Source organism: Gouania willdenowi, chromosome 4 (assembly GCF_900634775.1).
Source record: "Gouania willdenowi chromosome 4, fGouWil2.1, whole genome shotgun sequence".
NCBI lineage: Eukaryota > Metazoa > Chordata > Actinopteri > Blenniiformes > Gobiesocidae > Gouania > Gouania willdenowi.
This window is the reverse complement of record NC_041047.1, coordinates 18,342,509-18,368,604: the sequence shown is the minus strand read 5'-3', so window position 1 is coordinate 18,368,604 and position 26,096 is coordinate 18,342,509. Positions and strand designations below refer to the sequence as shown.

Below are 26,096 nucleotides of genomic sequence, written 5' to 3'. Positions count from 1 at the left end.
AATGCACGTATTTATGACTGGCCTCTTTATGTTTTCTTACTGATTATTTATCAATTGTATCACCTAAAAATTGTCAATGGAAAACTGAGTCAAACTCCCAGGTCCTTATTTTCTGTGTAAAATCAAGTTGGAAATTATTGGAAAATTTTATTATTATTATTTCAGGTTCTTGCAACTCACTTCAAAGCACCCGTTATTATAGATATCCAAGCTATCACTTGTTGAGATTGTATTGTAAAGACATCTCTTTTTTGCTGTTTGTCTTTTTAGATATTCTTGCAGTGCTATTGTCAGATGTGTTGATCTTGCTTCAGGAGAAAGATCAGAGATTTGTCTTTGCAGCAGTGGTGAGCTTTTAAGCATTATGTTTCTAGAAATATAGCACCAGTCAAACGTGTACTATAAGCAAACATGTTAACACACTTTTGGTTGAGTAACACACGTTAAGTGTTAACGCAATAGGGAGCATTGAGCACTTTTTTATCCTCCACAGGATAACAAGCCGTCGGTGATCTCTCTCCAGAAGCTCATTGTCAGAGAGGTAGCACATGAGGAGAGAGCCATGTTTCTCATCTGTGCCTCCTCGAGTGAACCAGAAATGTACGAGATCCACACAACTTCCAAGGAGGGGAGAAACACATGGATGACACACATACGACAAGCTGTGGAGAGGTTGGCTACAGTCATATATACATTACGTATTACCACCATATCTTTCTGTGGAAAGCGATGTAGATATCAAGCACATCATGTCCATGACTGTGCGTTTTGTTAGGCCTAAAACAAATAAGTGCAATGATTCTTTCTTGTTTTTGTCTAATTCTGTTAAAGCTGTCCACACACAGAAGAGAGGCTGTTCAGTGAAGAGGAAGCAGCACGAGCTTCAAGGTTGAAAGAGTTTCAAGGTAACTGATGACATTGGCAGCAAGAAACCAAAACAAAAAGTGCAGATTTGCACATGATCAACCACAAGAAGGTGCTCATGTGCCACATTCTAATACATTTTAAATGAGAGTTGGGTAGAAATATTTGTGGTTTAGCATGTGTAGCTCAGGTTGCTTGACAAACCTTTACTGTTGTGATTTGTGTGTTTTTTGCTGTAGAGCGGTTAAGCCAGAAGGATGCAGTAATTGTTCAGGCTCTCACTGAGAAGCTGCAGCTGTTCGCTGAGATGGCAGAGTCTGTGGCAGGGCTGGAGGACGCTGTATCACGATCCCGCCTCATGCTTCGAGGAGACGCCTCAGACCTCCAACAGGGGGAGACCTTGCTTAAAGGAGCCATCACTGAGGGTACAACAATGTCTCTACATGATTAGAAAGAAAAAAAAGCTTTGTCATATCCTGCACAAGGATGGTTTGTGAGCTGCTTTGCTGTACCGCTTTCTTTTTTGTGTACAGTGGTTTAGATCTTTAACTGCTGCTATTTGAATCTGTTGCCATCTGAACATGTCGTTGTTTTTCTCTCAGTGGAAAACCTCCAAAACCTTCTGCAGTCTGGTGTTGGGGAAGAAGCCCCACCCTCCCAGATGGAGGATGGTAGTGGATCAGGGCTTCTGCCCAGGCGAGCAGAAACCTTTGGGGGCTATGATAGCAGCCCCACCATCCTCAGCAAGAGTGAGTCCAACACATTCTTTGCTCAGGGAAAGTCTGCCATCTAATGGGTGTTTGCTTGTAATTAACTGTTTAATAGCCTCTTAATAAACGCTCAATGAAGAAATAAATTGGTTATTTTCTTTCAAGGACATGCATGTCTCTATGACCCTCAAAGTCCAAGTTTTTTTTGTACTTGTATGTTGATATATGTGTAGTTTTTGTATATTATATATTTGTAGTCTCCTGTCAGTCTGTCTGTACATTTTATTTGTATGTTTATGTTGCTGTGTGTGTTTTTGTGCATTGCCGATGGTGTGTCTGTGCCAGATGGCAGCATGAAGAGCTGTTCTGGCGAGTCCAGAAACAGAGATAGGAGCCAAAGACCCACCTCTGACCCTCATCTCAAAGACCTTTGTGACAGCAGCACACCAGACCAGACGGTAAGAGCTTTGTGTGCACGCACACGCACGTCCATTAATGCACAGACAAGAGTTCTTGGGGTGATTCTGTCTTTTTTTGTATAGAGTAATAATAGGCTGCAAAGGTACATATGAAATTTAGAAACAGATCCTGCAGAAAATGTGCTTTTTTTTTTTTTGGCATCAAAACACTTGATTTTTAAGCATTATTTAGATTCTACAATGTCCTTGTCCTTGAGACTCGTCAGACAAAATATGTCTGTATTTTGCCACCTTTTGTAATGTGAGTGTAGTGTAGATGAATTGCTGTGCAGACAAAGTTTACCAAGTAGTCCCTTTTTTGGAAATCAGCCATAATTTCTTTATTTTTAAAAGAGACCGACCAAACAAACAGAATAATGAATCCAGCAGTATTCCTTCATTTATTCCTGTTAAAGTTTTGAATCTCATCTGGTCACAGACGGTGGCCACTTCAAGATTTGAAACTAGAAAAATAAAAATAAACATTGTTTAGCACAAACAATAGGTTTTTATGTCTTAATTAAGGGAATACACAAATATGGCCTTAGTTCTAATTATTTAATCATGGATTAGGTTCTGCTCATTTTTCACTCAACTTTGTAGTGCCTACACCATCTCTGCACCAGCAGGTATCACAGCATGTTTGACCTTGTGTGTTTGTGGCTGCTGTTGCTCAGGTTGATGAGAGCTGCTCCTCTCCTGCCAGATGGAAACGCATCTGGTCCGACTCCTTCCCTGAGACGGAGGTGAGCTTCTGCTCTTTTATCTCTCACCTTGTCTTGCTCAGTATTGTTAGAATTTAAAGTCATTGCTCAGCCTACTCATTTCAACATAGTCCTCTGACCTGCTAGCTAATCTGACAGAAGAGTTCATTTCCACGATATTGGTGTTTTTTGTCTCCCCAGTTTTATGACCGAGTCCTGATGCTCTCTCAAAGGCTTTACAGTCTGCAGGTATTTGGGATTTCTTAATTCATTACCTTGTTTTAACAAATGTTCACAATGTTATTGCCAAAAATGTGCAACAATAAATACTTTCCCATTCTTTTCTCCATCTGAAGGCCATCATTTCCCAGCAGGACAGTCAAATCGAGCTTCAGCGAGCCTCCCTGACAGAACGTGCTTCCCTGCCGGGCCGCCACCGGGGGAACGTGCTCCTGGAGCAGGAGAAACAGCGGACACTGGCCCTGCAGAGAGAGGAGCTGGCCAGCTTTCACAAGCTTCAGTCCCAGCATCGACAGGAGCAGCAACGCTGGGAGAAGGAGAGGCAGAAACATCGTCATCAGGTGGAGGCCACCGAGGCCCGGCTACGGCAGAAAGAGGAGGAGTGCAAACGGCTGGAGGTGAGCTCTTCCTCACCTGATGCCTTGGAAACCTTGTGTCAAACTAATGTCCTTATATGCTGTGTAGAATCCTTGACTCTTTGATTCATTCGTTTAATGTTTATATAAACAATTTGCATCACTGTCTTAACGCAGGAACATTTGGGGAAGGAGAGGGAGGAGCTGGACAGGCAGAGAGAAACGTACCAGCAGGATCTGGAAAGGCTCAGAGAATCCACCAGAGCTGTAGAGAAAGAAAAGGAACGTCTGGAGTACCTCAAAAAGATTAAGAGGAAGACCATAGAGGTGAGGAAAGCATTTTCCACCCCAGAATGAGCCTGTAGCTCTTTTTCAGTGAACACTGTGTTCAATGTTCTGAATTTAATAAAAAATAGCTTCTCGCCTACTTCTATATTTGGCTTCCACCCATCTGTCTAATGCAGGTATGTCAAATTAATACTTGGCAAGACATTTACTGATACAGGATAAAACAGAGGAGCACGAGCCAAGAAGTAAATTACTATTTTCTATAATAATGTATAAATCTGTCACTATGTTGGAAGCATCACAGAAATGCTTTTACACAACAGAGAGTAAGGATTTTCTTCTGTATTTATCACAAATGATGAGATGGTTATAGAAATCTTTCTTGATTGCATAAAAGCACAGTGTTTTTCTTCTTAAAACCCAATACCTAATAATAGAAGTTAAGTACTTATAATCTTAATTTATTTTTATTGTCATATACATGCTACTTTACATACTATGTGATCACTATTTACTCAGTTTAGCACTTTTTTTTTATTGTAAACATGTTTTAGTCACTAATTCAAACTGTAAGCTCGAATGTTCCAAGTGTATATTACTGCTGTCTCAATGACTTGTGCTGCTAGCAATTATCCAGTGTTACATTTCCCTTTCCATTCCACTTCCTACCTTTTCTTCACTTTTTATTGTTCGACTCTTCCTTTTTTTGTGTATCGTTTACCAACCCTCGTACAGAAGCTCAAAGTAGACTTTCCTAATTGCTGGGTTGAAAATGTTTTCACCCGACACTGACACTAGAACTTTTACCCCAAGTCTTATTTCATTCACATTTTTCATCACAGCGCCAACATGCTATGTCTGCTGCAGCAGCAGTTCATATTTAATGTGCTCCTGTCCTTTAACACGTGAACAGCTGAACACATGGAGAATGTTCCCTTTACCTCTTAAACTCCTTTTCTCACCTTGTGGAACAACAATGCTATCTATTGTTTGTTAGTTTCACGGGAGAGGAGCTCTGGGAAAGATCAGCCGAATGTAATTTCATGCCCGGCGCTAACAGATCCATCAAGGAGCCTTTGTTAAGTTACTTCATATCAGTCTGCAGGTCCTTCATCGGCACATGGCTCCCACGTGGGGTATGACACCTTAAGAGTCATGTTTTTGTTTTTCTCTGGGTTGATTTAAATGAAGCAGGGTTGTTAAACATTCTGATTTCCACCTGCACAACAGTCACATGAAGCAAAACATGTTGAGGCATGTCTTTAAAAAAACAAAGGCTTTTAACCCTGAGGGCTCGTGATGCTCATTCTAGAGACTTTTATTCTTTTGATGTTCATTTTGGTTGTGTTTTATGCAAAATATATTCATGCACTGTATTTGACCTCACTTTCGTACAAGCATTCTATTCTACAGTGGTGTCATCCTCAGTCAATTTCACAGGTTTTTTTAGACTTGATTGGGTCGTTTTAAGCATTTGTCCTTGGATGAATACATTGAATTCAGTATTTTAGGTTTATTTATTCAAAAGCAATGCAGCATATGGCAAAAACTTAGTATTTTGAGGGTTTAAAAGGATTATTCCAAATCAAAAAGTAATCGTTATCAATGATTAGGAGGATGGGTGTAGGTTAAGATAAATCACTGCTGTAATTTCACTAATAGCTACGCTACCAGCAGGGTTGGCATCAATTATAATTTGAATTACGTAATTGACAATTGATTACAATTATGACGTAATTATAATTGTATTTGAAAAAACCTGTAGCTTTTCTAAGAGTAGTTAATTTGTAATTCAGGTTATTGACTTTGTATTTGTAATTGTCATGGAAATTATATAAAAACATTTTGGAATTTATTTGGAGCTAAGGCTATAGTAAGGCATACAAATAGAAAAATGTAGAACATTTCTCTTTTTTATTTTTAGATAAGGCTATCAGAAGGCACAAAAGTAGAAAGAATTGTTTTTCTGAGATAAGGCTATATAGAGTAAAACATAAAACTAAAAACATTTTGGAACTTTTTCTCTGAGATAAGCTATTATAAGGCATAAAAATGTTTTATGGGGTTATTTATTTCAGGCTCAGTAATTGAGATTAATTAAAGTTGAACTCTAGTATTTGAGCACATAATTGTAATTGAATTTCAGGAGAAAAATATCATTTTAGTTTTAATTGTAATGGGAAAAATTCCAGTCACCGTAATCAAAATTGAGTTGTAATTGAACATGGATAATTGAAGATGTAATTGTAATTGACCCCAACCCTGGCTACTAGCATTCAATTTTTTGTTAACTAAAAACCTACATTTAAAAAATTAACCTCAGATGTCGGATAAGTGACACCATATGCATCCACACACAAAAAAACCTGATTAATTATCTCAAGGCTGCAAAATTAGGTCTTTGATTATAAAATTGTATGAACAAAACTTCACAGCGACTCCTTTAAAACCACTTCCATTGGTCTTGGTCTGGTTTGACCTAGTCTCTAGTGAGGAGTGATGCTCTTCTAATTACAGAGGCGTGTTCTGGAATCAGTGTGGGAAATGCCTCCTCACTGTCTGTAGTCATCACAAATACATTACAGTTAAACATCCCCCATGAAATAATTCCTGTACTATTTGTTTTTAACTGGTAGCTGAATGGTGTTTGTGTGCTCTTTATGCACATGCATAGGCTGGGAGCTGTTCTCTTGGACTTTGCTGGCTGTGTTTGTCAGAGATTTGGAAGTAGTTCGATTCCCTTCTGCGTCAGAAACATCATATGGTCTTTTCATTAACTGCAACCACAGGATCCTTTCCAGGCTTTGGGCCAACCTGATATCAACAGACATTTAATCAGCACCATGCCAACATTAAGACTCATCAGCAAACCAACAGAGCTATGATTAGGCCTCGTAAAACTGGGCAGGAATTTGTTTGTTTTTTGCATGTGCTTGCTCGTATCTTTGTAAGTGCATGAGTAAGAATGGTGCAAGTTAGGGCTTGTCTTGGTTTCACAGGAGCTTTTCTTACCTCTGTTCTCTGCCGACTTCAACGTTTGGATTGGCGGTGTATTCATTCAGAGCTTTCGGTGTGATTGCAAAACAATGTTGTGATTGTTAGTCACAAAACGATGCTTGAGTTACTGCTACAGTGTCTGTTTGGCAGGGGAAAAAGAAAAACTGGCAAAACTTAAAAAGAATTTAGAAAAAAGGAAACCAACTGTAAGCATATTTAATTGTTAAAATAAGACAACCTAAAGTGCAAAAACTAAGCTTTGTAAATGCAAAGATGGTGGTACTGGATGCATGGAAGAACCTTACTTCATGTCTTTTGGGTTTGCAATGTCTTTGCTTACCTGCAGGTTCCCTTTGCTCAAGTGCCCACATTACTAGTAAAAAAAACTCAAACCTTCTACAATGTATGTTGTATAAAATCTGTTTCTATTTACTTGGAAACTTTCAGATGTTTAAAGGTATTGCCATGATTTGTAGAAATCTGTCTGCTCTAATAATGTGGATTATTGTCTTTTATTCCCTTTTTCATGCCAACTTACAAGACTGTAGCTATCAATGTATAACTAAAATGTGAAAGCTCTCGTAAACACATCTTTGATCATCTATTCGGCACCTTGGGACACACTTAAAATGACCGAGTGATTTTAGTTTGAATAAACAGCTGGTAATAAAGAAAGCTCAAGGGCAGCTAATTTTTCTGCACTTGTTATTGGCTGATCATAGCTATGTATGTATATATCAAACTTCTTTTTATAAAGTGGCCATACCAGCCTGTCAGTGCCCGATCCCGTTAGATCTCAGAAGCTAAGCAGGTTTGGGCCTGGTTAGTAGTTGGATGGGAGACCACTGAGAATTCCAGGTGCCACAGTGGGGTACAGTCACCCTAGTATCATTGACACTTCACCCACATTGCCGAGTACGAATGTTGGTGGTGGTCGGAGGGACCAATGGCGCACTATGGCTGCCTCGCCTCTGTCAGTCTGCCCCAGAGCAGCTGTGGCTACAATAGTGGCTTACCACCACTTAGTGTGGAGTGAAATAATTATTATTATTATATTATTATAAATGTTAAACAGATTAATTGACATGTATTAAGTTTCAAGATTCAACTTTTGTTCTTGGATAAGGAAAGCAGGGAAACTATTGTTGTGATAATCGTAATATTTTATGAATCAGAATTGAAAAATAAATGAAATCAGCACCCAAGTATTGTATTAAATTGGAATTGAATCGGGACAAAAGCATGTTATCACAGCCCAACTTATTATATTATTATTATTATCATACTATTAGTGGATCAAGTGGTAGAGGGGTCGTCTTCTGATCGAAAGGTTGGGGATTAGATCCCAGTCTATATGTGTCGAAGTGTCCTTAGGCAAGACACTGAACCCTAAGTTGCTCCCAGTGGTCGACTCGCTCCTTGCATGGCAGCTTTGTCCCATTGGTGTGTGAGTGGGTGAATGTGCTGATATGTAAAAGCGCTTTGAGACTACTTCAGTGTAGGGATAAAGGGATTTACCATTATGGGATAAGGCTATTTAGATATTATCCGTCTGTTTTCTATATTCGCTTATCCTGTTTCAGAACAAATAATTGTGCACCAATGAATTATGGGTAACAACAAACCTAGACGGACGCTCAAATGCACAAATCTGTTCAATCCTGACTCCTGTTAACCTCATGTATGGATAGTTGGACTGGTACTGGTTAAAACCACAGAACTTAGTTTTAGTAATGCAAATCTTCATCAAAAAAAAGCTAGAAAAGCTGCATTCTTTGTTCTTTCAAAGATTGTTTTATTTTCTTTTGTCATCATCCTTTTGATAAGTAGCTGCAGAGGCTTCACTACATCAAAACGCTGCCAACAATTTCCCTTTAAGGCTTTGATTTATTTAGAAAGTAGTGATGAAAATGCTGCTAAACGGTTGGAGAAATCATTTAAACATGAAACTGATTCTGGCAGGCGGCTCAGCAAACCCTCGGCTTCACTGATTGGCTCATCTATAAATTAAATGTACCGTTCCACAGAATCTACACTCCCTGTTGATCAAATAGAAATGTCTCATTTTCCGTTATTCGTTTGACTGTTTAGCCTGCAGCGTTAGTCTTGTCTCGGGAACCCTCTCAATTTTAAATGTCTCCTATAAACAGTCTCGAGTGTACCGTAAATGTTTTGTTGCCTAACCAGACGATCACACTTCTGTTGCTGTTTGAAAGAAGCCGCTGTGAACCGCCAGTAGTGTGGAATCGATGTGTGCTTGATATGGGAGTATCCTGGCAGTTGGCAATCAGCTTTTTATTTCATAAACCCATTATTACCAGTAGTAGAACCTGCGGGAAGGCAGCCATTGTTAATTGTTTACATGCTGTCAGTCATTGCTTCAGTTTTATGGCTGTGGAAACCTGCAGTTTCTGTGGCTTGAAGTTGATCACCATGATCTGTGAGAAATGTTTAGCGCTGACCGAGGAGAAATGATGGAGGGAGACTTTCCCAAAGACACGACTCCTGTACTGCCTCAGGTCGTCCCCACGTGTCAAGTCGCCAGAGTGTGGCCTTCATGCTTTGTGAAACAGAGCCATTGCCACAGGAAGTATTTGGCTTCATCATTAATCATCCAGCATGTGACCTGCATACCAAACAGGACACTGACTCATGGCTGACTTTTATCTTTGATGGAATTCAGAGTGTAATTTATCAAAAGAAGGATATGTTTTCATCTTTCTGGCAATATGATCAGTGCAATTTAAAGATGGCTTTAAAAGAAAGCTTCCACTCAGTTTGGGGTTTGATTATCAATCATTAATGTTTAAGTCAAATACAAAGTACACTCTAAATTACAAAAAACCCCTCTGTTATTGAATGCAGGATTAGTTTTCATTAAATAGTCAATTAGTTGTTTTATGACCAAACAAACATTCTTGTCCTCACTCCTCCTTAGTCACCCGATCTCTACCAAATGCTGGATAGATGACCACGTGGATCATCTTTCCCTAAATTCCTGTAATTATTTGGACAATGTGCTCAGTGTCTTTTATCCACTGATGTCATGAGAGCCTTTACTTGTTTCTTTGCTTGGCTGACACTCCTGTCTGTTTAGTTAGACACACCTTTATGTGCACAGGGACCTGGAAGGGGTTTTATGTTTCTCATTTTTTTGTGTGTGTGCATGTGTGTCAATGGATGAATTGTCTTTGAGCTTCTTGGGTAAAAAAGAAAATCTGCATCCTGCGCCAAAGGACCAAAGTGCGGTTCTGTGCAGAAATTACCGGTAGTCCCTCTTAGGCTGTAAATACTCAAAGCGATGACTGATTGGTTTCTAAAGTTAGGGTCCTATCACCTTTATTCTTGGGGTTGCTACTTCCTGATTTTGGGTGCAAACTAATGATTGATAAACAGATAAATCAAACTTGCATACTAATGTAGCCTACCATACACGACACACTCAATGACTATATATGACCGTGGCTCCGGTAGTAGAGAGGTCGTCTTCTGATCGAGAGGTTGGAGATTAGAAATTAGAAAGTTCTGAAAACATTTTAAGTGTAAAAGTGACCAAGTAGAATATCAGCATGAGATTATTTGATCCTCAAAACTTGCCGAAACATATATCATGTCGATTTTCGGAGACCCGCCTTTGTTCTTCTGGCAAAACTTCCAGTTAACTTCAAAACAAGAGCCCTATTTACAAAAGCGTTAAAAACTAATGGAAAACGAGAAGAGATGCCGTTATTTTTAAAAGGGAATGTTTGTCTTTTAACTTGAAACCGGTCCCTTGACAATGTAATGTTCCGCTCTCAATGCATTGTGGGGCAGTTGAGTATGAGCAGTGACCCACTGGGCATACGTAAAAAAATGTCCCGACATAGCATACATCTGGGTATATTCTCGCATACCTAATCTTTCCATACTATTTAATTGGAATGCACTATATACTCATTTTGACATCAGACTTAGTATGAGTAGTACATTAGAATGACACAGCCTCTGACTGTTACTTGTGCAATCACACAGGAAGTTGTAGCCGTAATGATCTATGTTGGCACTCCTGCATCAAGATGTTTGCATTATGACCTCACTCAGTTTACAGGAAGTCATGTGCAGTCTTTTTTTCTCCTCAAGGTGGCTCCTCTGTCCGGCAGTCTGAATGGGGAGCTTCTCTTGTCCTCTGGCCTCACTGGCTCCACCAGCGTCTCTGACTTGCCTCTTCCCCAGAAGCCTCTGAGTCGCTCCAGCCTGTCAATGGCGCCCGCCGACTACGCCGAGCGCCCCGAGGTCATGTTAAGACGGGAGATGGGATCCTCCACGCAGCCTCTCAAGACAGAAGTGCCGCTCCACCTGTTCAGCACAACCAACCAGCAGCACAAAGCGTTGGGGGTGCAGCAGCAGATTCCCACCAAACTGGCAGCGATCAACAGCAGCAAAGGGAAAGGAGGCAAGACGGGCAAAGCCTCGCATCGCACTGACAGCACTGGTAATGTGCCCCACCCAAAACATTCATCATACGGTCCAATCAGCACCGACTGAACCCATGTGCAGCAGGAATATAGAATTATCATTATTTTTGTTACATTCTCATTGATTATGATCATGTGAGGTCTGTATGCAGCACATTTTTCAGTTCTACTTCCACACTGACTGTAAAATCACAGAATGCCCAACAGCATACAGTATATAGTATCATATAGATTAGAGTCACATGGCAGCAAGGATTTTACCAGGTTGTTTAAACTGCAGTAATGGGACGCAAACTGAAAACAATGACCGGTTTTACTCAAGTTTGCTGGATCAGAACAGAAGCAACACCATGAGATGTGATCAGAAATCCATTCAAAATCAAGTCAAGCTTTATTATCATTTTGCTGAATATACAGCAGTAGTGCAGACGAGAGGAGATGACTTTTCTCCAGGATCCAGTTAAAAACATACACGTCTCCCATACTACACATACTCACACATCCCTGAGACGTCATTACATTAAATAGTCTACAGAAGTTCATATTGCATTTCTCACACTATCGTCTGTAAAATAACAGCACAAAAACCTGAGATACTGCCAAAGTTTTACTTTTTAAGAGAGAAAACATTTAGCAATAAATAATGAGCACAATTTCATCTGTGAGGCCTATGTTTTTATCTGATAAAAAAAAATAGTTTGTCTTCAGCAGCTTTAAATGTGAACGTGTATAAATTTACAGCTGCAGACACTGTGTTCATCATTTATTAATGATACTTGTTATCTGACAGCTGTGGTTGGTTTAAGTATAAAAAATCCACGCAGATTCATTTTTAATTATTCTGTTACTTTTCGGAAAAACCATTGATTGGTTACATTGGTTGACAGACAAAGGATCTTGTACAAGCATCAATGTAAATCAATGTCATTGTTTTTAAAAAGCTGACGTGGCTATTTGTAAATGCAGTGTAGTTTTTCTAAAGTCTCTGTTTTTCTTGTTTTTTTTCCATCACTTTATCTTCCTCCTCCTCCTCCTCTTCCTCCCCTCAGTATCTGTAGATATGAAGCAGATGCTCCCTCTGAAACTGTCTGCCAGAGAGGACAACAGCCTCAAGGCCAAGCGCTCCATCAGCCCCCACCAGCAGCACCCACTGTCAGCCCAAACTCAGCCTCACCTCCCGCATCAGCTCCCAGGTACCGTACGACCCTGCAACACACACTATAGTATACGCTACACACTTCACACACACAGAACCTCCTCCTTTGTTCTCCGATCGGGGCAAAGCCAAACACAATCTCCTTTTGTTTGCCTTTGTCGGATGCATTATTAATCTTTATTCTCACAGACACACACAAACCCCACCCGATCACATTCCTCCTCTGCTTCCATGCCTGCCTCGCCCTTTTTCACATGCTCGTCTGTGATTAATGGCAGGTGTTACTGCTGACGAAGATATTTTAACACTTTAATCATGTTCTTTGGGAATCATGGCCCCTCCAAAAAGAAACAATCTGGCAGCTTTTCTTGTGGATTTGACACATAAGTAAGATGAAGGGCGTTCAGCCCGAAACGTCACGTTTTTTGGTGTAAATTAAATTAAAATTGGGAGCTTTTTGATCCATCACACTGCTTTCAAAGGGATGTGCGTGTGTTTTTTGATTGTGCTAAGATGACTACTAGACCCAGGTGCAGATGAATAATCTGCTTGTTGTAATCAAATTTTTCCTCTTCATTTTTCATCTGTGACAGATCAAGTGGGTCTTCCAGACAACTGCGCTGCAGACACACACCCTGGCTTCCCCAGCAGCGCCTCCCATCCTCCCAATGTTCAAAAGCCGCCCATTCCTCCGGTTCAGTCCCATCCTCAGCCCTCAGTGCCGGCTGTCGTCGTCCCGCTACACTCGCAGAGCACCGGAACTTTCCAGCAGAACCTTCCGGGCCACACGCAGCTCAGCCACAGCCACAGCATGCCCCCACCTTATAAAGGCATCTCAGAAGAGCTCAGCAAAGAGGACGTGATCTTCTTCTGAACATGTGTGGCATGTCTGCACATCAAGGACAAAGATGATCACTGTGGGGAAGGTGCTTTGTAAATAATGTTTGTTTTTTAAAGATGGGGGGTTTTTTTTAAAGATGAAAAAAAACAAGAACACTGCAACGTGTTTTATTCAAGAAAGAAGATATTTTAGATTGAGCCTAATATTGTCAATACCGAGGATAAAATCTTGAATTTATTTAATTTTTAGTTTTTTTTTTTTATACCTAAACCTAAGCGAATGTCAGAGTTGGAGAATTGAGGATTTAAAAAAAAAACAAATGCTACTTTTGAACATGTGTGTAAGTGGTTTAAATGAACCATCCAAAGACACAGAAATGCTGTGAAAGAGAAGCCGTCGGTCTTTTGTCGGATGAGGAAGTCGCTGCAGCACCAGGAACCACATCCAACCGTTCAGCAGGAAGTCATAAGTGATCTGACGACCATTATATAAACACTCTGCGCTTGATGTTTCATTTGCACTGTGCTCTCGTACAACATTTCAGTTTAGTTTGTCGGAATCATTTCATTTCATTAGTGCTTTTTTGTCCTGATTGTGGCATTTATGGAAGAAAAAAAAAGAACAGAGGTCGAAACATTTCCAACTTAATTCATTTCACTTCAAGCAATGTTTGATTATTTTTGGCAGATTTTGCCACATTTTCCAACTAATGCTGAGAAAACTTTAGGTTGTCCAATATTCAAACATACAAACCTCACCGCAGCTCTTGTGGTTCATATAATGTGGGTGGATTACATTCACTACACAAACTATAATGAAGTTATATCAATTCTTTCCAGCTTGCACTCATAAATGCTCTATTTTTGCATTCAAGAACACAAGACAGAATTACATGCATCTCCACTTTAACCCTACATGTTACATATAGCCCACACACTTATCCTGGGATAGCTAACCTGGTCTAAATCTAGCACTGGTACCATTCTAAAGGTCTTCTCTTGGTTTGTCACTGTAATAAACCAACTATTTCATGGTGTTTTACAGTTTTTAAATGGTCACATGCTCTTTAAACTGCACAGGTCACTTCCTGTCTTCATGTGATGTCATCATATGATTTGGTATTGTTATTGTTTGACGTATAAATACTGAGTAGAGCTGTTTTAAAAGCTTCTCCTTATCTGTGGATTGAACATCACATGCAATTTAAGACGAGACAAAGTTAGAAAAAAAAATCTATCGTTTTGTTCTTAATCAAATGAAATGAAGCACATTTGTGTGTCTGGACAATATTTTGTTTGTAGAGAAATGGTTTGAATGATTACTTTAGTCTAATGAAGTAAACATGAAGATGATGCTGGTCCTTCCATCTTACTGCCTGTGTTTAGTTTCTGAGTCTGTGACAAGGGCGACTATTTGTTGTCTTTGTCCCTAAAAGGAAAAGTAAAAGTTCCATCCTTTGTTTTTTTTTTTTTTCTCTGCGTATGAACTCATGAAGTCACATTATTAGTGTATTTGGGAGGATAAATGTTGTGACGCTTGTGTGTGTGTACATTATATATATTGTTGTACAGTGTGTGATCTCGTTTGCTCTATTTCACCCTTCAAACCTGAAGTTTGGCTTTAATCAACGTGCAGACATCAGAGCACAAGTCTGTGTGTCTCTGTGTGTATGTGCACGCTGATTGTACGTGCACGACATGACACAGCTTCTTTAAACATTAGGCGTCTGACGTCCTAATCGTTCCTCACTGTGGTGAGGAGAGCGATGCTGTTTTATTTAATCTTCTGGTACGTGTTGGCTTTGTGACGCTGAAGTGGAGGCGTGTGCAGTTTGTGTGTTTCATCACAAATTGTGTAGCAGTGACAAAAAAAAGAAAAAAAAAACAGACTTTAGTGTTGTTTCAGTCGGTTCAACCAAAGAGACGTTCAGCTGACTGGCTTTGTTTATCTGATCTCTGCCTGAAGGACACACCATAGTCCATAACAATCCTCACGATGAAGCCCCTGTTTCAGAAAGCAGGTTTAGTTTGACCTTAAATCCTAGGTTGACATCTTTAGCCAATCATCGGCTACATTTTCCACCAAACTTAAATACATCATTCCTAATTCCACGGATAACTACCAATGTTTTATTAACCATTCACCAGTTTTAATGAAGAGTCCTCAACTCTATAATATCCTTATGTCAAATTTGTTTTCATCACTTTTATATTTTACAGACGGCACAATCTGCTGGAAGCAGACACTGGCGAGAGTTTAGCTTTTCAAAATAAAAGCCAGTAGATGAAAAGGTGAAATATTTTTGGAATGCAGCTCAGTTGTCAGATCAGTCAAACACGACAATTAGCTTATGGAAAAGCAAGAAGAAGAAAAAAATCATGTTTATTTGTGAGTGATTTTGATTAAACAGCAGCTGAGAAACTATTAAAATTCTAATCAGAAGTTTCTGGTTCTAATAATCTGTATGAATTGGATTTCTATTTGTATGTTTAAAGCAGGTATAAGCACTACCTGCTTTATTTTAACATGAACTCAGGAAATCAGTCTTTGAGTTGATGTTGGTTATGGTTTAAATGTTCAAACGCACACTGTGTGAATGTTTTAGTTTAAAATGAAAAGGACTGAGTTTAGATTTGCTGCAGCGTCTACCTGGACTTACATTCAAAAGTCAGAGCTGACTTATTTGGATTTTAAAATCCAAATAAATATGTTTGTTATCAAGAAATTTCAGTGATGAATCTGTAATTGTGTTAAACCAGTACAAACTGATGAATTGTGGCCACGTCTTTGATCTGTGATCATCTTTTGGGATGAAATGTGACAGTAATTCACCATCATAAAGTCAATGTCTGTGATCCTTTATCAACATTCCTCAAAACTTTTATTTGGATACATAATTAAAAGTGCATGATGTGATCAGTCTTAAAGGGTTGTTTTCACGTTTAAGGAAAACTGTTTCATAATGAGGACTTTGGGGTAAAAAGTTACTAAAGTCGTAGACCTTGAACGTGTGTTGGTTTATGTTTTCTCAATGCGAGCGCTGAGGGCCTGTTACTAATTCAGCAAAATCAAGTCTTAAAATGTTGTTTTTCAGTTTTTTCTCTTTCTGATTTAAATAATTGGGACGTCAGTCTGTCACTTCACAGACAGACTGAAAATATTCTGTTTGTTTTCCACACTTTGGCACATGTCGAACCTGTACTGTGTAAATTAAATTACCATGAAAATATTTTATTCTCTCTGCCAACTTCACACTAGTCACTTTGAATAGTAGCATACTTGAAGGGGAATGTGAACGTGATTGTTTTACTTTCTGATGTCTGACGACATTTTGTAGCATCCAGCATGACTGATTTTTTTCTACTGTTCTATTGTTTTCACTGCAGATGTAGAATCCTGTGGACACAAACTGCTGCCTTAGGGAGAAGTTTAGTAATAAAAGACGTTTTTCCTCCTGTGACCGTCGTGATGAATGATTTCTACTGGACTTAATTTGTATTTACAGGATTTTGGCTCCTTCTTTTTCCAAACAGTGTGAACGTCCAACATATAATTCAGCTCAATTATTGAGGTTTCCATTGGCTCATCAAAATAACCATGACCACCCAATTAGCCTGCTGTTCCTCTGTTTAGACCAGTTAATAACAGTCTATTCACAGACAAAGCTCTATTTTCAGGTGCTGTGGTCCAAGCTGTTTAATCCCAATGCAGACATCTCCAAACTGGGAAGATGTCACAGTAGCGGACAGTTCTTATTGTCTACTGTCATTAGTGGCTTTCCTCTGAGCTGCTTTTCACTCCGCCTTTGTTTCAAGTGTCATTCCTTCCACCACACTTGCCCATTTCAAGTCTGTTCCACGCGTTTCAATGTAATGCAGTTTGCAGGAAGTCAGTCGCCAAACTTATTTTCCTCTCACCACAAGGTTAAACAAATAGATGCCCGACAGAGCCACAGGAATATCCCTTTAGGAGCATCAGACCACAGGAATCAATCCTAGTTTGATGATCTCTGTCAGCTGTCGTATTGCTTCTGTTTTGATGCTTTTATTTACATTTAACAATCGGGCGGTCGAAGTAGGCCTCAGAGACAGATTTATAACAACAATCTGTCAGTGATACGCTGTCGTATCGGACCACAAAGACCACATTTAACAGCATTACCAATCCCCCTCAATCCAGCCATTACCAGCCATTATACATGCGTGTTTCTGCAGACCAGTGTCACTGAGTGCTGAACACACAGCAAAGCAGGAATGTTACCGACTGATCACTTAGAACACAACCTCTGTTCATTTAGTGACTGATAACACACACGTGTTGGTACTTTGGGAGGGAACTGGTAACAAATCAACTCACTATTAGTGTGGAGAAATAATTTGTGAAGCCTGTTTGAATTCTGACAATCTGTTGTTTCATGAAGTCTGATCCTCATGGTACCCTGATCATTCACATTTTAAAGCCTTTTTTAGAAATGTATATCTCCATTATTAATGATGCAGTATGTAAATTCAAATGTGTGGGCACCTCCATTTTCCTTTTAAAACTGCGAGCAAATGCGCAATCCAATGATGATGATCCAAATGAACCTCGGTGGTGTATTTAAGAGACCAACCAGACATGACTTGGTCAAATTTCATAAAGATCAGTGAATTATATATTAAGATGTGATTCTTGAAATTTTGCGAAAGATGAGAGACAGTTTATGGTTTAAAAAAGAAAAAAAAAAACTGGTTCAGAATCAGAATATTGATCCAGATCCCTTCCAAAGGATCTTTCTTTGGTTCAAAATTATATCAAAATCAATTAGGCTAAGTATTTTTGACGTAATCCGGGCTTGTAATCGGAGGGTCATGGGTTTGCATCCAACCTGAGTGATGTTGAGCAAGTCTCTGAACCCTAACTGCTTATGTTGTACGTCTCGTTGGATAAAAGTGTCTGCTATATGAAATTATAAAGTACCTCCAAAACCCTTTTTTTAACAAAAATACTGAAAGTTGCTTGAGACAATAACTAACTTTTTTTTTTTATAACACAAATAAAGACATAGTGTAGGCCTCGTAGATCAATAAATCAAAGATAATTTACCGTACTCTCTAACATAAAAGTTGAAATTGCTGTTTTTGACTCCATAACAAGCAATAGATTTGTTAACAAATGGTGAAGTGACTTGAACTTGACTTGAAGGTTTTAAGCATTGCATTGTAGAATTGGGAATCCCATTGAATGTCCAGTTACATTTCTGATAATTAAGTGTTTTTACTTCATCCTTATCGTGATTTCTTGTGTTTATTCACCAGACAACAAATACAGTGACGCCATTTTCCTTTTTGTTTGTTTATGGTGTTCCCTGTGCTATGACGTCACTCTGCAAGACATTAAATTGGATTTCTGCGGAGCTGTTTTTAAGGGCAGTGGATGAGAACAAGTTCTGGATGAAATACAGGTACAGTTTTAAAGTTCAAAAGGATTGAAACATAATAAAAACAAGAAGAAATCAGTTAAAAGCCCAACTTTAGCAAGAGCTGATGAATATGTCAGTAGAGTGTTTAAAATATGAAAAATTATAAAAAGGCCAAAAAAAAAAAAAAAACCTTGGAAGACTTTGTGATGATAGCCTTGAACACATATTTTGTTTATTCAGCCAGTCACATTTCATTTTTCTAGTGTGTGATTATTTCCAGTTGGATGTTTGCTGGATGATGTTATGAAGGAACGTCCCACACGCACTGTTTCATTGCTGTGCTCTGACACAAGGATCCTCTTGTTGAAAAGGCATAAATCTGTCCTCGTTTTCTCACAGCCGAGGCCATCACAGAAAGATAAGCAGCAGTAAAACAAGTCTCGTTGCCAAGGACGCTTCAAATATACAAATCTTAACCTTCTTGGATTCCTGTGGTGGAGTTTGCGAGGTGGGCGTTCAGAGTTCTTCGTGTTGCTGCCATCGTCATGATCAGTTTTAGACAAAGAGCGCAACTGTTATAAACTCTGATACAATCTTTGATTTGATGCCTTATGGTTCGTATTTTGATTCGGACGAATGAGAAATATTGTTCCTTCAACTCCCTCAGCTGATCTCCCATCATGCATCACAAAGAAAAGCCCTGTGTGTGTGTATGTGTGTGTACAGTGGTGAAAAGGCCTGTGTGTGTGTGTGTGTGTGTGTGTGCAGTGGTGAAAAGGCCTGTGCTCAGAGGCTGTGGCAGGTAGTAATCAGATAGAGGGGCCATTGTTGAGCTTGAAGCGACGCCGCAGGTGAATTGAAAAGAAGGAGGTGGATAATAAAGGAAGTGTGCTCTGTGCTGACTCAGCCCTTTGTGCTCGCAGAGTTTGCATTTGGTTGTCAGCTGTCGCAGGGTGACCGTCGAGTCAGCCCAGTTTGTGAGTGCTCATTACGCTGTGTTGGTAAAGCAGTGAACAAACACCATTGTAAAGGAACAGCTTGTTCCACACAAGAGGAAACAAACGTCTCATATGTGCTGCTGTGGCTTCAAGTTCACCAAATGGAGTTTAGATTTCAAAGCATGTTTAGTCGACTTGAAAAAAGCGGGTGAGCTGTTTATACTAAGCTTTAAAACAAATTTATGTTAGGAAAAAATAATAATTATAAAACTACGTAAACATATATTCTATACACATATATATATGACAGTGTACTGTATAGATACTGTAAATCAATGCAGTTATTGACAACAAATTACCAAAAATCCCAATGGATTTGAATTGCCCGCCAATAACTTCCAGGAACAAATTGAGTCTACATGGATCACGTCAATCTCAAGTTTTTTAATTAGTCATAGTCAAAAAATATAGTAGACAAAAACTTATTCAAACAAATTACTAGTACAGCTTATATCTTCATATGGGAGGAAGTTTTTTTTAAAAATCTAAATCTGAGTGTGTTTAGTGAAATAAATACTAGTGTGGGGCGGATTCAGAGGCTGTCAGACGGTTTAAACGTCGTCCATCTTTGTCCCCGGATGCAGTATTGTTCAAGGCTAATGCGGTGTGGGAGGTCTCTATGGAGTTAGCAAAGAATTCGAAAGAACTTCCCTCGCTCACATCAACACACACACACACACACTGAGTGCAAACACACACATCAGCACACTACAGTCAAACAGTGGTGGGGCCAAGGCAAACAGCCTGCTGGCAGCGAGCATGGAAAACCCTGTTTATGTCACAAATGTGTAGATGTGGGTCATTTAAGATGCAGAGTCCCTCCCTGGAAACACCTAGGAGCTTTTGTTTCAAAGTTTCTTCCCCTCATCAAGGTTTTTTTTTCTTTTTTTTAAGTCAGCGGTATACATCTGCTGCTTTTAGGAAAATAGGAACGAAGAGTGGAAAATGTGTTCAGAGTTAAAAAAAAGAAAAAAAAACATCCTCAGGCTTTGGACAAAGTCTGTGCATGATACACTGGAGTGATGTGAAACATATCTACCATGGGTTTAAAAAAAAAAACAAGCTGGAAGCAGTTTTCCAAACATCTGCAAACCCACATGCACTTCTGCTGATGGTGTACTTAAAGCGACCTGTATCCTCTGAGGAGTTTCCTGTGCAGGATCAGCCTGCAGCGATGCACTTTACTCCTTTATTCAAATGTTTCAACATTCCCAGCTCTTGCTCTGTGAACATCTCCATTTGATGTTGTGTCCTACATTCAAGTGTTTATCTTCATCTTCACCTGAAATGCATTTGCAGCTGCAGAAACCACCAGAAACACCCACTGTCTTTGACTATGTCTGATAAATGTAATAATAACTTGGTGCACCGAAGGCTGCAGCCAAACCAGAAAGATCCTTTTCATGGATGAGAATAGAAACACAGTTCCCTGAGCCGAGCCCTCATTCAGCTGCAAACAGTGCTGCACAGCAGTGCTCTGGTTGTAATGTAGCTCTGCACTACAGGGGGGATCTAAACACGACCTCTCTGATTTAGGAGCTGGAACAGAGCAGTGGTGTACAGCCTCTCTGCAGAACTGGCAGGGTGGATGTTCTGGCTCTGCTGTTGACAGAAGGAGGAGGAAGAGGAAGAGGAAGAGGAAGAGGAGAGAGCAGAGACAGGCCAGACATAGCCAAGAGACATAAAGGCCACGAACCGTTAATGCCAAACACCAGAATCTGGAACGGTTGGCTGGATATGTGCATGAAGAAAAAGAACAATCCGAATGGTAGAATCAACACAATAACTCAGAAGTACTGCAATAAGTCAAGTTTATGTGAATAAAAAAGAAAAAAAAAACAAATCAGAAAGGAACAAATGTCTTTTTTGCCAGATATTTGCAGTTATCCTGATCAAGGTACCAAGATAATTCACACTTTAAAGACCAAGACATTAACATCCCCATTGTTTATGATACAGTAAGTCCAAATGTATACTCACTTTTTGCAACTAGGATTATACTTGGTGGAGTAATTGATGAACCACTTTTTTTTTCTTTATTAATCCAGTATATTGATCTAAATCATCACCAAACTAGTTCCTTGAACCGTTTAAGATTTTTCCAGAAAATGTCATCAAAATCCATCCACTAGTTTTTGAGTTAGACTGTTAATAAACAGATTAAAAAATTAAAAATGAATAAATAGACAAACAAACAAACAAACAAACACAGGCAGAGACATATGACCTACTTTGAGAAGCTAACAAGATTAGAATAAAACAGAAAAGTACTTGTCAAAAGACCAAAAGACATTTTCTGAGATAAGGCTGTCACAATACCCTAAAAACTACTTCAAATATAATGTGCACACTTAAACTGAGATGAAAATGCATGTCTGGTCCTTTTTGTTCCTAAACCTAGACTCCAAAAAACTGTTTTTGAATGATAAATACCACAAATCATTATGATCAGTAAGCACAGAGTTGAGCTCCCCCTGTAAGAACTGCTATTCTAAGTAATATAGCATGGGTTCAATGCTCCATGTGTGAACGGCTGAAATTTTAGCTAATATCCAAAAATGTGAAAGTCAAATACCCCATGAGTCATAGTGAGGATACAGTGTGGCGTGGATAAACAGTTGCTATAAAACACATTCATCAGGAGGGGTGGGGGTTCAATCCCAGATGAATCATTCAGCATCAAACATATAGACAGTTTTCAAGTTTCTGGCTCTAAATTAAAAGTCAAATACGCTACAGGAAGTGCCAGCTGTAAAAGGAGCTTTAGTGTAGTGTGACAAGCTGTGACGCTGGCACGCGAGAGCAGGTTTTCATATCCTGTTTCTTTAGTGGAATAAGTGTAACTTTCAAAAACATTCTTCAAATCAAATACCCTAAAAATATAAGTGAAATACGCCATAAGCACTGCTTTTAATAAGTCAAGTACTAATGGTGTAGTGGACCAGTCTGTGGTAACATGTGGCTTTAGGTCACAGATGAACAGCTTTTTGATTCCTCCAAGTAACAGACACCTAATAACACAAAAGAAGAAAGAAAAACAAACTGCAATGTAAACACACAAAATGAGGGAAAAAAGGACAACAAACCAAAATCAGAGGTAAAGCGTTAAAATTTTTCTGAAATAAGGCTAATACAAGACCCTAAAACTAGTGCAAATATGATGCACACACTTAAACTGGGGTAAAAATGCAGAAAGGCATGAAACTTTAGGAAAAAAGTGACAAACACCCCAAATCAGAGGTAAGGTCATAAAAATTGTAAAACTTTTTTTTTTTTTAGATAAGGCTATCACAAGACGTTAAGAACTCGTACAATTATGACGAGCACACTAAAACTGGGGTAAGGCATTAATAATTAGAAAAAAAGTTGCAAATGAGAAGAAAGCGTTGAACACCCCAAATCAGAGGTAAAGCATGAAATTTGATTGATTGATTTATTTTTTTGACAAGACCTTAAAAAATAGTGAAAATATGACGAGCACACTTAAACTGGGGTAAAAAAGCCATATGGCATGAAAAATAAGAAAAAAGTGGAAAATGAGAAAATAGTGACAAACACCCCAAATCAGAGGTAAGGCTATAGTAAGGCATAATAATGGAAAAACTTTTTTTCCAATTTTTTTTTTTTTTTTTGAAATAAGGCTAATACAAGACCATAAAAATAGTGCAAATATGACAAGCACACTTAAACTGGGGTAAAAATGCCGTATGGCATGAAAAATGAGAAAAATGTGAAAATAGTGACAAACCCCAAATCAGAGGTAAGGCTATAGTAAGGCATAATATTGGAAAAACTTTTTTTCTCCAATTTTTTTTTTTTTTTTTGAAATAAGGCTAATACAAGACCTTAAAAATAGTGCAAATATGACAAGCACACTTAAACTGGGGTAAAAATGCCGTATGGCATGAAAAATGAGAAAAATGTGAAAATAGTGACAAACACCCCAAATCAGAGGTAAGGCTAGAGTAAGGCATAATAATGGAAAAAAAATTCTCCCTTTTTTTTATTTTTTTTAAATAAGGCTAATACAAGACCTTAAAAATAGTGAAAATATGACGAGCACACTTAAACTGGTGTGAAAATGCCGTATGGCATGAAAAATGAGAAAAAAGTGGAAAATTAGATAATAGTGACAAACATCCCAAATCAGAGGTAAGGCTATAGTAAGGCATAATAATGGAAAAACTTTTTTTCCAATTTTTTTTTTTTTTTTTTTTTTAAATAAGGCTAATACAGGACCTTAAAAATATTGAAAATATGACAAGCACACTTAAACTGGGGTAAAAATACCATATGGCATGAAAATGAGAAAAATGTAGAAAATGTGAAAATAGTGACAAACATCCCAAATCAGAGGTAAGGGTATAGTAAGGCATAATAATGGAGAAAAAATTCTCCCTTTTTTTTTTTTTTTTAATTTTTTTTTTTTTAAATAAGGCTAATACAAGACCTTAAAGATAGTGAAAATATGACGAGCACACTTAAACTGGTGTGAAAATGCCGTATGGCATGAAAAATGAGAAAAAAGTGGAAAATTAGATAATAGTGACAAACATCCCAAATCAGAGGTAAGGCTATAGTAAGGCATAATAATGGAAAAACTTTTTTTCCAATTTTTTTTTTTAATTTTTTTAAATAAGGCTAATACAGGACCTTAAAAATATTGAAAATATGACGAGCACACTTAAACTGGGGTAAAAATGCCGTATGGCATGAAAAATAAGAAAACAGTGGAAAATGAGAAAATAGTGACAAACACCCCAAATCAGAGGTAAGGCTATCGTAAGGCATAATAATGGAAAAACTTTTTCTGCCTTTTTTTTTTTTTTTTTTTTTTTGAAATAAGGCTAATACAGGACCTTAAAAATATTGAAAATATGACAAGCACACTTAAACTGGTGTAAAAATGCCGTATGGCATGAAAAATGAGAAAAATGTAGAAAATGTGAAAATAGTGACAAACACCCCAAAATAGTGACAAACACCCCCAAAACAGATGATGGAAAAACTTTTTTTACAATTTTTTTTTTTTTTAAATAAGGCTAATACAAGACCTTAATAATAGTGCAAACATGACAAGCACACTTAAACTGGGGTAAAAATGCCGTATGGCATGAAAAAAGTGGAAAATGAGAAAAAAGTGGAAAATTAGATAATAGTGACAAATATCCCAAATCAGAGGTAAGGCTAGAGTAAGGCATAATAATGGAAAAAAAATTCTCCCTTTTTTTTATTTTTTTTAAATAAGGCTAATACAAGACCTTAAAAATAGTGAAAATATGACGAGCACACTTAAACTGGTGTGAAAATGCCGTATGGCATGAAAAATGAGAAAAAAGTGGAAAATTAGATAATAGTGACAAACATTCCAAATCAGAGGTAAGGCTATAGTAAGGCATAATAATGGAAAAACTTTTTTTCCAATTTTTTTTTTTTTATTTTTTTAAATAAGGCTAATACAGGACCTTAAAAATATTGAAAATATGACGAGCACACTTAAACTGGGGTAAAAATGCAGTATGGCATGAAAAATAAGAAAACAGTGGAAAATGAGAAAATAGTGACAAACACCCCAAATCAGAGGTAAGGCTATCGTAAGGCATAATAATGGAAAAACTTTTTCTGCCTTTTTTTTTTTTTTTTTTTTTTTTTTTTTTAAATAAGGCTAATACAAGACCTTAAAAATAGTGAAAATATGACGAGCACACTTAAACTGGTGTAAAAATGCCGTATGGCATGAAAAATGAGAAAAAAGTGGAAAATTAGATAATAGTGACAAATTTCCCAAATCAGAGGTAAGGCTATAGTAAGGCATAATAATGGAAAAACTTTTTTTCCAATTTTTTTTTTTTTTTTTTTTTTTTTAAATAAGGCTAATACAAGACCTTAATAATAGTGCAAACATGACAAGCACACTTAAACTGGGGTAAAAATGCCGTATGGCATGAAAAAAGTGGAAAATGAGAAAAAAGTGACAAACACCCCAAATCAGAGGTAAGGCTATAGTAAGGCATAATAATGGAAAAACTTTTTTTCCAAGTTTTTTTTTTTTTTTTTTTTAAATAAGGCTGATACAAGACCTTAAACATAGTGAAAATATGACGAGCACACTTAAACTGGGGTAAAAATGCCGTATGGCATGAAAAATAAGAAAACAGTGGAAAATGAGAAAATAGTGACAAACACCCCAAATCAGAGGTAAGGCAATCGTAAGGCATAATAATGGAAAAACTTTTTCTGCCTTTTATTTTTTATTTTTTTTTTTTTTTTGAAATAAGGCTGATACAAGACCTTAAAAATAGTGAAAATATGACGAGCACACTTAAACTGGTGTAAAAATGCCGTATGGCATGAAAAATGAGAAAAAAGTGGAAAATGTGAAAATAGTGACAAACACCCTAAATCAGAGGTAAGGCTATAGTAAGGCATAATAATGGAAAAACTTTTTTTCCAATTTTTATTTTTTTTTTTTGAAATAAGGCTAATACAAGACCTTAAAAATAGTGCAAATATGACAAGCACACTTAAACTGGGGTAAAAATGCCGTATGGCATGAAAAATGAGAAAAATGTGAAAATAGTGACAAACACCCCAAATCAGAGGTAAGGCTATAGTAAGGCATAATAATG

At 38.0% G+C, this 26,096-nt stretch overlaps 1 protein-coding gene and 1 pseudogene across 3 annotated transcripts in view; both read left to right on the top strand.

Annotated features, from left to right (window-relative positions):
• arhgef18b (rho/rac guanine nucleotide exchange factor (GEF) 18b) overlaps positions 1 to 16,526 on the top strand; it is a 52,028-nt gene extending 35,502 nt beyond the window's left edge. For all 3 annotated transcript variants that reach the window (XM_028444797.1, XM_028444796.1, XM_028444798.1), the window contains 13 exons: positions 271 to 347; positions 494 to 672; positions 832 to 905; positions 1,104 to 1,289; positions 1,467 to 1,613; positions 1,920 to 2,032; positions 2,710 to 2,778; positions 2,938 to 2,985; positions 3,093 to 3,374; positions 3,510 to 3,659; positions 10,737 to 11,088; positions 12,121 to 12,264; positions 12,821 to 16,526. In XM_028444797.1, coding sequence (XP_028300598.1) covers positions 271 to 347; positions 494 to 672; positions 832 to 905; positions 1,104 to 1,289; positions 1,467 to 1,613; positions 1,920 to 2,032; positions 2,710 to 2,778; positions 2,938 to 2,985; positions 3,093 to 3,374; positions 3,510 to 3,659; positions 10,737 to 11,088; positions 12,121 to 12,264; positions 12,821 to 13,101 — 2,102 coding nt within the window. In that variant the 3' untranslated portion in view covers positions 13,102 to 16,526. The remainder of the gene's footprint in view (positions 1 to 270; positions 348 to 493; positions 673 to 831; positions 906 to 1,103; positions 1,290 to 1,466; positions 1,614 to 1,919; positions 2,033 to 2,709; positions 2,779 to 2,937; positions 2,986 to 3,092; positions 3,375 to 3,509; positions 3,660 to 10,736; positions 11,089 to 12,120; positions 12,265 to 12,820) is intronic.
• Positions 7,370 to 7,487, top strand: LOC114462689 (uncharacterized; annotated as a pseudogene).
• Positions 16,527 to 26,096: the final 9,570 nt, after the last annotated feature.